We start from the raw sequence: 13,051 nt of genomic DNA on the forward strand, positions 1-13,051 counted from the left end.
ACGGCGGTTAAGATTGTAGAAACACCTGAGTCTACTCCCCAAATATTACAACCATTTCGGATGTCATCAATAAAATATGAGGGGTTTTTAGTTGTTGCCAAAGATCTCTTGACAGTTCGGGTAAAAAGAAAAGATATTGAATGACCATCCGTCGTTATAACGTTTCTATTAATGATAATTAGGTATTCCTGTATTGTGTTGTTATTTTACACATACGTTGTCGTGCTGCCACAGGCTTAAGGGCTTCGCTCTTTGTGATGAGTAAGGGCAAATGTTAATGTGACCCTTTAAGCGAATAGCTAAATTTGAATTTTTGTGCGACTAATAACATACTCCAACTCCTCTCTGCATGCTTATTTATTGATGCAATAGTGCTGCATACATGGTTTCATAAAACTGTTTATTCATAATAGAGAGCATATATTTTAATAGTATTATTCGTAAAGGTTTATGTGTTGAAAAGAATGGCATAGTCATAAAGCACCCATAATTGTGAGCATGAGTTTGTTTGGTGACCATATGATGTGTTACATAGATGGATATATTAATATATTAATGAAGTAATAACTCTGGGCAGACAGCATTGTTGGTTGTATTTGAGCTTTCTGGCAGAAGGACTGAGATGCCAGAAAGAGAGGTAACTCTTGAAGGAGCGACACATAGCTGACCATGCATAAACGACGGACGCCGCAAGTCAACTCCTGCATATTTAAGTGATTGTCCTTGTGATTTATTAATTGTCATAGCGAAGCATCGTTTTACAGGAAATTGTTTCCTGATGAGCATAAATGGCATATTGCCTTCTAGGTTCGACAGAGTAAATCGTGGGATGAGCTCTATTGGAGCATCAGGTTTGTTGGCCAGGCGAACCCTAAGCATATACTGGCCAATATGCATTACGATTAGCCTCGTTCCGTTACAAAGACCTCTTGCTGGATCAATGTTTCGTAAAAGCATAACCGGTGTGAGGTATTGGTTGTTGTTGTTGTTAGTACTCTGTAATGGTAGAATAAAAGCAAAGAATTGATGAGTCTCTGTTTTATCCTTTTATTAGAAGTGAGAGGAAGAGCTCATAGCAAAAAGAAATTAGGTTGTTTTAAAAGAGGTCGGAGTACTAACTAAGGTACATGTAATTAAGTCAAATGTAATCTCACACGTAAAGATTAGTATTAGACATGGTCAAATACGACACGGTGCACCGACCTTTAGCTCCAGCTGTGAAGGGGGCAGGCCGGAGGGGTTAAGGCTTTGAAGGTATTCTGCAGGGATGGTGTGCAGGCTATCAGCATCGTTGATCTAATTCCAGTACATAATAGTGTGTTATAATAGTGTGTTATGTGTTATGTGTTATTTGTTATTTAAATAGAAAGAAAGAGAAGTTATCCGTATTACAACCATTTCAATATGCGCGTATGCAATATATTGAGACCTAGTCTCATTAGTTGAATGCTTTGATTCAATCTGTTTGATAAATATGTAGCTACTTGAATAATAAGAAAAGAAAAATATGTTAAATGTTGTACTTGTTAGAAAGGCAACACGAAGCTAAAGTAAAGATATAGCTCTAATATGCTCGCAAGCGCGTCCAAGAGAAAATATCCAGATATTTATGAATGTCGTACGCATTTAAGAAAGCCTAATACAAATATATTCATTAATGTGGTTCGAACAAATATTACAGCCGTTCTTTACTTGTAGTCGAGCTGTAAGGCTCGCGCTTATCTTGGTTATAACATACCAAAATGGCTTGAAAATCTAGACTCATCCGTTCTATATCTCATCTTGATAAGAATAAAATATGCAGAGCTGACTTGTGAAAATCACATAGTTAATATTTTGTGTACCACAAATGGTTTGCTAAAGCAGCCCCTTATGATCCCATCCCAAATTATGTCTCTTCCTTAATTCACTTATAATGACTTCATTTGCCTTCTGCAACAACATGTTTTGGTTAGATAGATAAGGAATATTGATCAATATCTCTTCCACTATGTTCGACCTCTATTATATTTGTATCAGTCGTAAGGAGAACTCTTACACAAGCTGAATTGGCAATATGGGAGCCAGAAGTATTCTCTTGGCTACTGTAAATTTTTAAGCTGCATCTGTTTGCTACTTTAATTTGAGGATCAGCATCGCTCTTTAAAAGCATCTTTGGATGACATCACATGCAGCGCCCAAGGTAGCGCCCGTAGCATTAGCCAAACCATAAGGGATGCGTTTGGCGGCCATTGAAATCAGTAGCAACGCACCCCTCTTTTGTCTAAAGAAAATCTTTCAAATCTTTCTTGAAAGACAGTTCTATTGACGTCCTTTCTCTCTTTTTATTTGTCTTTTTCTTTTAATAACACACACCTCTTAGACAAAAAAGAACAAGTGGTAAATCCATATAAAAGGACGAATATAAAATATTTACAACCTATAGCTTTTTCAGACATGTTGAGAGCCTCAAAGGTATACAATGGAGCCATTCGCTCGAGTTTACAAAGTAAACAACCATTAGGCACAATCATGACCAAGGTAATTCTAATTCTTTTTTAACCATTCACACAAGAAAAACTAACTTGTCATAGCGTTTTGAGACCACAGTCGCCCAAGAAACACCAAAGAAATCCAAGTTTTTTGGAAAGTTTGTAAGCATTACAGTTTTGTTAGGTGCTGGATTTGGTGGAACAACTTATTACGCGCTCCATGACAAAGAGTTCCGTAAAGCATTTACAACCTATGTTCCTGGTGCAAAGGAAGCTGTTGATTTTGCCGAGGATGTCCAAAAGAATTACAATATTGATCAATATATGAACCAAGCATCTGACTGGAAGAAACAAGCTGAGGATATTGCAAATACAGCTAAAGAATACACCACAAAGATCCAGGAAACAACCAACGGATATTACCAGGCTTTGACTGGCCAAAAGGGTAGTGATTATCCAGACAGCAAGCATTTAGTCCCTGCCGAAGCAGTTGTTGAAAAACATGCTTTGAGTACGCCTACTGATACAGTAACAACAATGAGCATGACGAGTGACAAGGAAACAAAACCTGCAGTGGTTGAAGTTGCCATCGAAAAGCCTGAACCTATTCAAGTCAAGATGATCAAATCAGACAATACAATCGTGCGTGAACTCTCGCAAATTGTCGTTGAATTGGCATCCATCTTAAACCAATCTGGCTTGTCTGGCTTAGGAAGAGAAGTGATCAAGGAAGCAGAAACAAAGATTGAAAAGTTGAATGAAAGCTTTTTAACCATAGACACTGAACAAGCAGCTATTCTTAAATCTATTCAAAGTCTCAAGGAAAAGGGTGATAGAGTGGAAGGCAGTCTGGAAGAATTCCGTGCAGAAGCATTGAAGACCATTGATGATAGCCAAGCTGTTGCTGCCTCTACCATTATCGCACGTGAAGCTCAATTGAGAAACCAATTTGAACAGACTCGTGCTGAAATGAAGACTTCATTTGCTCAACAGTTGGCTGCTGAACTTGCCGCTCAGCAAGAACAATTAGAAAAGGCTCGTTCTGAAGCCTTAGTTGAGCAAGCCAACGAATTGCAACGTCGTTTTGTGAAAGAAGTCAAATTGCTTGTTGAGCAAGAACGCGCAGGTCGCTTGGCCAAGCTAGATCAAATAGCTCAGCGCTTCAAGGCACTCGAGCAATACACACTCCAGAACTCCCAAGCCCTCGACAATTCACGTCAATCACACGTCATCCATATCACATTGAACGCTTTCCAGGATACACTCAATGCTCAACAAAAGCAACCCTTCGTTGATGAATTACAAGCTTTGAGCCACAATGCAAAGAATGATAAAGTTATTCAGACAGTACTGAAGGTTATTCCCAAAGAACTTGCAGAGGAAGGTGTCAACACAGTGAGCGAATTGGCTGTACGCTTCGAGGAAGTAGCTCAAGAAATCCGCCGTGTTGCTCTTGTCCCAGAGGACGGTGGTTTTGGCTCACACATCATTAGCTCGCTCATGTCCTATTTAATGTTTAAGAAATCTGGCTTGGTTGAAGGCGATGACGTCGAGTCTATTTTAGCACGTACAGAATATTACTTGAAGAGAGATAATTTAGAATACGCGACGCGTGAATTGAATCAGCTTGGAGGATGGCCAAAGAAATTGGCTCGCGATTGGATTCAATCAGCTAGACGTCATCTGGAAGTGAAACAGGCATTAGAGGTAAAAACTGAGAATATATATAACAAAATAACTTTTTCATAAACTCGTTTTTTTCCCTTTTTATAGGTTGCAGAAACACAAGCTGTTTTATTAAGCTTATTGGAAGTTTAGAATAAAAAAGAAACTTGTATAAACCATGCCTTGTTGCGGAAGGGGTGTCATTACGTAAATCTAACTTCAATTGATTAGTCAGTTCAATTACAGCAGACATTAATTGGGTAAATAAAAGTTCTGCATGATAAAACAATGACTTTTTAGCACATAAAAAAAGGGCTTTAAGCGAGGGTATTGAGTTAAATAGGATCTGTTTTTTTTTTCTTTTCTTTTCTTTTGCTTTGTTTTTTCCCTTTTCTATATTATTCTTTATCATCAACATACATCATGCCACAAGAGACTGCCATTAAAAAACTTCGCAACGACGTCGCTAATCGATTAAAGGGCGGTATCACGATTGTTGTATTGGGTGCATCTGGTGATTTAGCCAAAAAGAAGACATTCCCTGCCTTATTCTCTCTTTACAAAGATGGTTTCTTGCCTGAAAAGACAGAAATTGTGGGATATGCTCGATCTGATTTGGATACTCAAGAGTATCATAAGCGTGTCACGGCCAATCTCGAAGCCGAGGACGATGGGTCTAAAAAGAAGGTAGACGAATTTATTAAACTCTGTCATTACGTCAAGGGCAAATACGATGAAGATGATTCTTTTAAGAATCTTGACAAGTATATCTCAGAATCTGAAGACAAACGTGGCCTCAAGGGTGATCAAAAGAACAGAATGTTCTATATGGCACTTCCTCCAAGCGTTTATGTGCAAGTATCTCAAGGTTTGCACAAGTTTGTACGCAGTAAGGAAGGACATAATGCACTTGTTATTGAAAAGCCTTTTGGTAAGGACTCCGAGAGCGCCTGTAAGCTACTGAACGAAATCAAGAAACTGTTTCCTGAAGAAGAGGTAATAATAAACGTATATCAATGTCATAAGGCTAACATCACTCGATAGGTATATCGCATTGATCACTACCTCGGTAAGGAATTAGCAAAGAATATCATGAATGTTAGATTTGCAAATATGATCTTTGGTCCTCTTTGGAGTAGCCAGTACATTGACACTGTACAGATTACCCTCAAGGAACCCTTTGGCTGCGAAGGCAGAGGTGGTTACTTTGATGAATACGGCGTCATCCGTGATGTCCTTCAGAACCGTAAGCTACATTAATCATGTCATACTGTGTTGATGCTCACTAAGCTGTCATATAGACTTACTTCAATTATTTGCTCTTGTCGCTATGGAACGTCCTATCAAGCGTGAACCCGAGGCTATTCGAGATGAGAAAGTAAAGCTCTTACGATGCGTAAGACCCGTCAAGATGGAAGATTGCTTGCTAGGACAATATGTCAAGAATGGTGATAAGCCCGGATACACCGAAGACGAGACAGTAGCCGATGACAGCCTAACAGCCACATTTGCTGCTCTTGTCCTTTGGATCGATAACGAACGCTGGGACGGTGTTCCTTTTATTCTCAAGAACGGAAAAGCTATGGACAACAGCAAGGCAGAGATACGTATTCAATTCAAAAAGGTACCCGGAAATCTTTTCCATGGTGTGCCTCGAAATGAACTCGTTTTCCGCGTTCAACCAGGAGAAGCCATTTACATGAAGTTTAATAACAAGGTTCCTGGATTCTCTGTAGACAGCATGATCACAGAGCTTGATTTAACTTACAAGTCTCGATACGATAATTTGAAGATACCTGCTGCTTATGAAACTTTAATATTGGATGTCATGCGTGGTGATCATTCCAATTTCGTAAGAGACGACGAATTGGTTGCTGCTTGGAATATCTTTTCACCACTGTTGCACCAAATTGAAAACGACAAGGTGAAGCCTCATCCTTATCCTTATGGTTCCCGTGGACCTGAGCCATTAGACGAGTTTGTAAAGAAATATGGTGTTGAAAGAATTGACCATGAGAATTATCAGTGGCCCAAGCAAAACCTTGAAGAATAAATGTCTTTTTTTTTTTTCCTTTTGTAAAAATAAAAGCAAATGCTTAATGATTATTTGATCTTTTCGAGCATTTTAGGATACAAATAGTCTTTATTATTGATTGAAACAAGTAGTTAGTATTACATATGTGTATAATGGTTTCTGATTATATTTTATAATTGCGCTCTTGTAAAGTAGTGTAAGCGTATGCAAATAATTACTCGTTACAATTATATTCGGATATAGCTATGAAGCTATACATTACACGCTATAGAAGAGCAGGGTATAATACTTGATCAAGTTTTGTCCTGTTGTGATCTTTCCGTTCGTTTTCTCCTCCAAGCTGATCCAAAAATCAATAAGATAGGTATGCAGATATTGGATACTGTCATTATCGAGGCAACAACTGTGAACATCCAAGCGATACCAAGACCTTCAATACCAATATCAATAAAGAGAGCTGACACCGCACTATGTATATATTCACGGTAAGCATTTAAACAAGATAACCAAATACGCTCTCTCTTACCCTAATAAGCAACGTATTAAATTATTTGAAGCAGTAATGGAAGCACCTTTTCCAGGAAATAAATCAATCAAGATGGTTTGTGTGGTGGTACTAATAGCACTGTAATTGAGCCCCACTACACGCAAAAAAAAAAAAAAAAAAGAGTTAGCTTTATAAATTTCAAAACTAGAACAACCATTTACCAAAGAACTGAAGGATTAGTATTCCATACAAAGGCGTGCCCCATTGAAAACACCAGCCATAAAGAAATGTAATGGTGTGAAAGAACAAAATGTGTATCCAGGCCTTTTTAAAGCGAGCCATGTAAATAGGCATTTCTGTATCCGGTTGATCCGGGTGCTTTTCCTTGAACGCTTCTTTTGTTTTCCTATAGTCGTAATCCAAAATGTGTCCTCTAACGAAGGACCCAAGGATGACACCAATTCCTTGAAATAGAAAACAGAGGCCAATCTCGAGTTCCGATAGATATGGAAAATAAATACTAAATTGCTTCGTTGTCGAAGTCAAGTAGCAATAGAACCCAGCATAATTTATGCCGTTATATAGTATGATGATAAAGACGTCAGGTTGAAAAAGGTACGTAAATGGCTTGAAAAAGTTCATGGGCGGACGTTTGTTACAGCGTGCTTTGACTTCCTGTATACGTTTTTCGTCCAGTTTTCCGTGCCGACGCGCGTACCACTGCCAGATTGTAGGATTTGCATACCCGGAGCCGTTATCTACGAGTGCACGAAGAGTTTCAGGTAAAATAAGGGCTACGGATGCCAAGGAAATAGCACCGATAATCAAGAGGATCCAAAAGACCCATCTCCAGCCTAGCGTATCTGCAATGATTCCACCAAGGACTGGGCCAAAGACAGGACCAGATGACTGACCGATAGAGTAAATACCAAAGTAAGATCCGCGTCTATAACAAAAAAAAAGGGGGAGGGGGAAATGTCAACAAAAGATGAAAAAAAATTAAAACAGTTTACCGTTTAATATCTGCAATGTCGCTTAATACACCAGCACCGACAGCGATCACTGAACTTGATCCGAACGCTTGTAACATTCGGAAGCAAATAAGAGCAATATAGTTGGGGGTGAGAGCCAAGCCTATACAAGCACCACAGTAAACAAACATGGTGCCCATTAAAATAGGCCGTCTGCCTAGGCTATCTGCCAAGGTCCCCCAAAAAGAAGGCGAGAGGGCTTGCACAAGCATGTAGACGGTTACAGTCAGATTGACTTTTTCAGTAGATATCGACAAATCCTAAAGTATGTATTAGTTGTTTCTTTTGATAAGATTAAAAATTTACTCGTTGTATTTGATTTAGTGAAGGCAAATATATATTTGCAGTCAGAGGAGACATCATGGCGGTAAAAGCCGTAATGGTTAAAAATAAGATTTGCTGTGGTATTGAAAATGCTGTGTATGGTTCCTTTTCTTCATTGTCCGTACTTTCATTATCGCAAGTACTTTCTGTGCTTGGAGTGCTTTGTAAGCTATGTCTTGTCACGTCTTCATCAGTTTCTATGACTGTTTCTTCTAATCCGATGATACAGGAATCATCAGGCTTCATTTTGATAAAATAAGAGAATGTGGTAAGCAAACGAGAGGAAAAAAAGAGATAAGAGATCGAGTATCAACAGAAAGGATATATAGAGAGAGAGAAAAAGAAGGGGAATGCTTCATGCAGAACTTTTTATCTTATTCTCTGGATGATTTTTTTTCCTCAAGTCATTGGCCTTTTCAACTGTCTTTCTCGAAGATCTGTGTTATTGAAAACCTCGAGCCTCCTTTTTTTAAAGGGATGACCAAGAGAGAAAGATAGAGGGGTTAGCTTACATCTTATAAGGACGCTATTCCTTATGAGTACTGATTCATGTATTGTATAGTGTCATTGCTCCATCTCATGATAATCTTGACAGACTAAAGGAAGAACAGGTTTGGTTTATATAAACATGGCATCATCTCTAAAGTGTACTCATGCCGGAACAAAAGAAATTTCTGATAAGAACCATATGCATTTTCTACGTCGGCGTATTCTATAATTTAGGCCTTTTTTTTTTTTTTTTTTTTTGAACAAACAAATATATCTGTAAAAATCTACAGCATGTGCATAACTCTTGTCTTTTCTGTACACATTACAGAGAATAATTTATGTCATTCTTGTAAACTATAGCAAGTTGAGCAGTATCTCGTGCAATTTAATAGTTGAATACTCTTTATGGCTTACAATGACACACAATGTTACTTTGTTTACTTGTTGTTTTGCAGCAGAATGCCTATTTGTTTTTTAGACATTGGTGGTGTCGACTTCAGTGTTGCACAAGTTGGATCTTTTTTTTTTTTTTTTGCAGATGCAGAGAGACGCATCTATGGCATAAAAAAAGATTTTCTTCTGCTATGAGGAAAAACTATCTATTTATAGAAATCAAGCTGATTTCAGTGGGTTTTTTATCATTAGGATAACATAGAGATTTTCAAAGGTTTGTTAGTATAATGCAGGCAAATATGAAAAGGGATGTAAATCTCCCCTTGATTCTGCTGTCCTACAAAAATTAATGATCGACATTAAATAACTACGGTGGTAAGTAAGCAGCCTGTTATTTGACAACAATAGAGTATCTTCAACAGAGTACTTCTCCCGCACGTTATAAAGACAGCTTATAACGCTTTACTACAAAACGTGATCTCATATATATAAAGATGTGTATATAAGAGCTTTATAAAGAAATGTACAAGCGCGTATTTTTACATAATATGAAGCTATTCATCTGTTGTCCAACCCCATGTGGTTACAAAGCTCAGAGCTAGTACTACCACAGCTATCTTGAGTAAGAAAGAGTATTCTTCTAGACTAGACTGTAACACGATTCCTGCGATGATAGCGCCTATAGCAGGACCAATACTGCTGAATAATGCAGATGCCTTTGATCTTTCTTTCATGCGCTCATATTGATTCCAAACAGTAAACTGGATTTGATCAATTGCACTGGACCAAATTAGTTGAAATGAAACAGCTACATGTAAGATTAGACAGGATTGTGCCAATTCAAAAAGTATATGGTAATACCTTGTACAGCCTGTAATACAAATAAGGTTGCATTGGTTATAAGGCTATTGGGTTTAAGACAAGGATAGACGATAGTGCATATAATTAAGCAAATGTGTACTAGGGTTGTAGTCAATGTTAGGTTCAACTTGTGGATAAACCACTGATCCCAAAGAAGAAGAAGAGTTAAAAACTTTTATATATACCAACTACCTCATATTACCTTTTCGACGACACAATGCACAATAGATTGGCTTGTAATGTTTGTTACAATCAACCATGATATCATGGATAAAGAGATACCAAGTACAGAATAAGCATACATAAAAAGAAATGTATTCAAGAGTGCGTCTGTTATTCCCAAGAGTAAAATTGACATGTCAAGTGTCGTTAATTTCCAATTTTTCAGCTTTATCAGTTGATGGTTAATCGGTAAAACATAGTTTCTTGGTATAAATAAATCCTCATATAGTTCTTCATCCTCTTGTTTAGATAATAATGCAACTAGAGGATCAGTAGCTGTTGGCAGTGGAAGTAAAGCTAAAGCATAGGCATGAATGGTTACTGTCGTGTCCTGTTCGATGTAATCATCATCATTATTGTTATTATGATTCGTATATGTATTTGTCATTGTTCTTCTCGTATAAAATGAAGGTGCGTTGCTATCAAAACTTGAGACATGTCTCAGAGAATCATTTGTCAACATCCTATCTAGTTGACTAGCATCTTCCTCGGATATGTGTGATAGTTGTTCACCAAATATGCTGTATGGTTTATATATTGGAAAGTAGATACTGTTTTGATCTGTTGTTAAACTGAGTGCATTTTTTAACAAGAGAGGTGCTTGGTCATCACTGATATTTAACTCTGCAGGGCTAGATGGTTTAACCTGATTTATGTTTGATATGACGAATAAGGATATCATTCCAATGATCCAAAGGATAAGCAATATGAGTCTAATATTGTCTTCATTGGTAAAGTGAATAACTAAACCCGTTATTCCGATCAAGACAACGCCTGTGATATCTTTCCAACGTAAAAAGGATCCTATCATCTGGAGATTAGAGACAAGTCATATATGACAACTTTTATATATATAATTGTATATACCATAAAAAATAGTTCGATAATCTCCTAATACCTTTATAATGACTGTATGGATTAATATATCGAGTGGTTGATAAAATAGACCATCAAGTAAACAGCAGATAGCAAGTACAACATAGGATTGTTCTTCCAAAGTTAATATGATAATAAAGGGTATAGAGGACAATACTGTCAGTAGAGTAATGATCTTTCCATATAAATGAGTTCTACTGTTTGCAGTTATTGACCAAACTGCAGAAATAGATCGAAGTAAATAAATACTGGCTACAAATATTGATATTGACATTGTATTCAATTTTAGCTTGTCATATAAATAAAAGGGTATAAATGTCTCTACACTTTTTGTTGTGGAATATGCTATAATCAATAGCCTTGTCCAGTAAAGCATATTTTAGATTGAAACAAGAAAAAAAAAGAGAAAAAAAAGGTGAATTCTATTCGCTTTATACACAAACACACACACACACGCAAAAAAACAGAAACAGAGAGAGAGAGCAAAAAAAAAAAAAAAAAAGAGCGAGTGAGTGTATATTCTACTTTTAATAGATTTATCTTTCTAATAGATCAAACCCATTTACTTGTTTTTATTCAGAGTCCCTTTACTCATATTACCTTATTCTCTTGGTTTCACGATTTATGTACTGCAGCTCATTAACTCCGCACTACAGGTTTTCTGTTTTCTTCTCTTTTTGGATCAACATGGCTAGAACATCATGTATGCTTTCATTATGATATTGCCTCATGATAAATGATAAATGAAGAACTTTTCTGGGTATTTAAAAAGAAATTCACCAGCAGAAGGGGCGCTTCGTCTTTTTCTTCCTGCACTTGGCTCTAGTAAACGTGTACATATATCATATATCATCTTTCCGTTTAATAACTCTCTTAAAATCAGTTGTTTTGTGATCTTGGCTTCTTTTAGAAAAATGACTACTCTCTCTGATGATGTCCTTGGGAACAATGCGCCAAACAAAAGACGTGACGTCGGTTACGGTTAAACATATATCCATAGAGACACCCCCTGGCCTTTTGATTCGTTTAAACATTTTGGTTGAAAGAGAGGAGGGATATGGGGCGCGCGAAATAAGATTTTTGTTTTCTTTACTTTTGTTGGTAAAGACATCATTAATGGACAATGGGGAGTCCTGATGAATTAACCTTTTTTAAATTATAGATTCAGCCATGTCTCTTAGATTATTGACTAAAGGTGCTGCAGGTACGATTTGGGAATTACCATATATACTAAAGGTTGACACATTCTATATTAGTCGCCGCTGCCCGCCCTGCCTTCACTGCTGCCCGCCAAACTGTTCGTTCTTCTGCGTAAGATATAGAATTACAAACAAAGAATGTTGCTCATCTTTTTGATATAGTGTTCGTGGATTCACCACTGCAACTCAAGGTAATCAAAAAGAGAAACAACCTGAATACGACATGAAGCTAACTTTTTTATATAAAAGAGGAATCTAAGCAAAAGCCCAACAGCATTGTCGATGCTCTTCCCGGTAACTCTATTGTTGCCAAGGCTGGCTACCTCACTGGTGCCACTGGTTTAGCTACCTTCTTGATCTCCAAAGAAATCTACATCTTGAATGAAGAAACATTAGTCTTGATTGCTACTACCGGTCTTCTCGGTGTTCTTCTCAAATATCTTAGAGAACCCTTTACAAACATGGCTGATGAGCATATTGCTGTAAGTAAATAGGAGTGAGAGAGAACGAGAGAAGTGATCCATGTTGACATCTTTTTTACGTGTCAATAGCGTATCAAGAACATCTTGGTCCAAGCTCGTGAAGATCACAAGACCGCTGTCCAAGAGCGCATTGATGAAGCTGGTCAAATGAAGGACCTTGTTGATGTCACCAAGGCTCTCTTTGAACTTTCTCGTGAAACTGCCAAGTTAGAGGCTGAAGCCTTTGAATTGAAGCAAAAGGTCGCTGTTGCTGCCGAAGTCAAGTCTACTTTGGACTCTTGGGTTCGTCATGAAGCCAGTCTTCGTGAACGTGAACAGAAGCAATTGGCTGCTTACTTGTTTGAAAAGATTAACAAGGATCTTCAAGATCCCAAGATTCAACAACAAATTTTGGACCAAGCCCTTTTGGACGTTGAAAGTAAGTGCACAATGTTTATGTTTGAAACAAGTAAGCTTATTATGTGTTATATAGACATTGCAAAGAGAGCTTAAAAGAAGTATATTTAATAAACTCTA

General features: G+C 37.5%; 5 protein-coding genes across 5 annotated transcripts; 3 read left to right on the plus strand and 2 right to left on the minus strand.

The window, feature by feature from the left end:
* Positions 1-2,436: 2,436 nt before the first annotated feature.
* RHIMIDRAFT_246831 (uncharacterized protein) lies at positions 2,437-4,289 on the plus strand (the record flags this gene model as incomplete). The annotated part of the gene is made up of 3 exons (XM_023610348.1): positions 2,437-2,520; positions 2,574-4,178; positions 4,245-4,289. 3 exons carry the CDS (start codon positions 2,437-2,439, stop codon positions 4,287-4,289), a joined length of 1,734 nt encoding a protein of 577 aa, XP_023469978.1.
* Positions 4,290-4,559: 270 nt separating this feature from the next.
* RHIMIDRAFT_286086 (glucose-6-phosphate dehydrogenase) lies at positions 4,560-6,189 on the plus strand (the record flags this gene model as incomplete). The annotated part of the gene is made up of 3 exons (XM_023613346.1): positions 4,560-5,132; positions 5,181-5,382; positions 5,438-6,189. The coding sequence occupies 3 exons, from the start codon at positions 4,560-4,562 to the stop codon at positions 6,187-6,189; spliced, it is 1,527 nt and encodes a 508-aa protein (XP_023469979.1).
* A 137-nt stretch (positions 6,190-6,326) lies between these two features.
* On the minus strand, positions 6,327-8,333 carry RHIMIDRAFT_59601 (MFS general substrate transporter). Its single transcript, XM_023615449.1, has 5 exons — positions 7,996-8,333; positions 7,672-7,949; positions 6,880-7,604; positions 6,698-6,812; positions 6,327-6,639 (listed from the first exon to the last, which is right to left on the minus strand). Exons 1-5 carry the CDS (start codon positions 8,257-8,259, stop codon positions 6,465-6,467), a joined length of 1,557 nt encoding a protein of 518 aa, XP_023469980.1. The 5' UTR covers positions 8,260-8,333; the 3' UTR covers positions 6,327-6,464.
* A 649-nt stretch (positions 8,334-8,982) lies between these two features.
* RHIMIDRAFT_289116 (uncharacterized protein) lies at positions 8,983-11,329 on the minus strand. Its single transcript, XM_023613615.1, has 4 exons — positions 10,846-11,329; positions 9,959-10,782; positions 9,757-9,898; positions 8,983-9,703 (listed from the first exon to the last, which is right to left on the minus strand). Exons 1-4 carry the CDS (start codon positions 11,228-11,230, stop codon positions 9,450-9,452), a joined length of 1,605 nt encoding a protein of 534 aa, XP_023469981.1. The 5' UTR covers positions 11,231-11,329; the 3' UTR covers positions 8,983-9,449.
* A 695-nt stretch (positions 11,330-12,024) lies between these two features.
* On the plus strand, positions 12,025-13,027 carry RHIMIDRAFT_233875 (uncharacterized protein; the record flags this gene model as incomplete). Its single annotated transcript, XM_023608048.1, has 6 exons — positions 12,025-12,058; positions 12,111-12,165; positions 12,216-12,244; positions 12,303-12,535; positions 12,605-12,953; positions 13,008-13,027. The coding sequence occupies 6 exons, from the start codon at positions 12,025-12,027 to the stop codon at positions 13,025-13,027; spliced, it is 720 nt and encodes a 239-aa protein (XP_023469982.1).
* Positions 13,028-13,051: the final 24 nt, after the last annotated feature.

This window comes from Rhizopus microsporus, assembly GCF_002708625.1.
Source record: "Rhizopus microsporus ATCC 52813 unplaced genomic scaffold scaffold_2, whole genome shotgun sequence".
Taxonomy (NCBI): Eukaryota; Fungi; Mucoromycota; class Mucoromycetes; order Mucorales; family Rhizopodaceae; genus Rhizopus; species Rhizopus microsporus.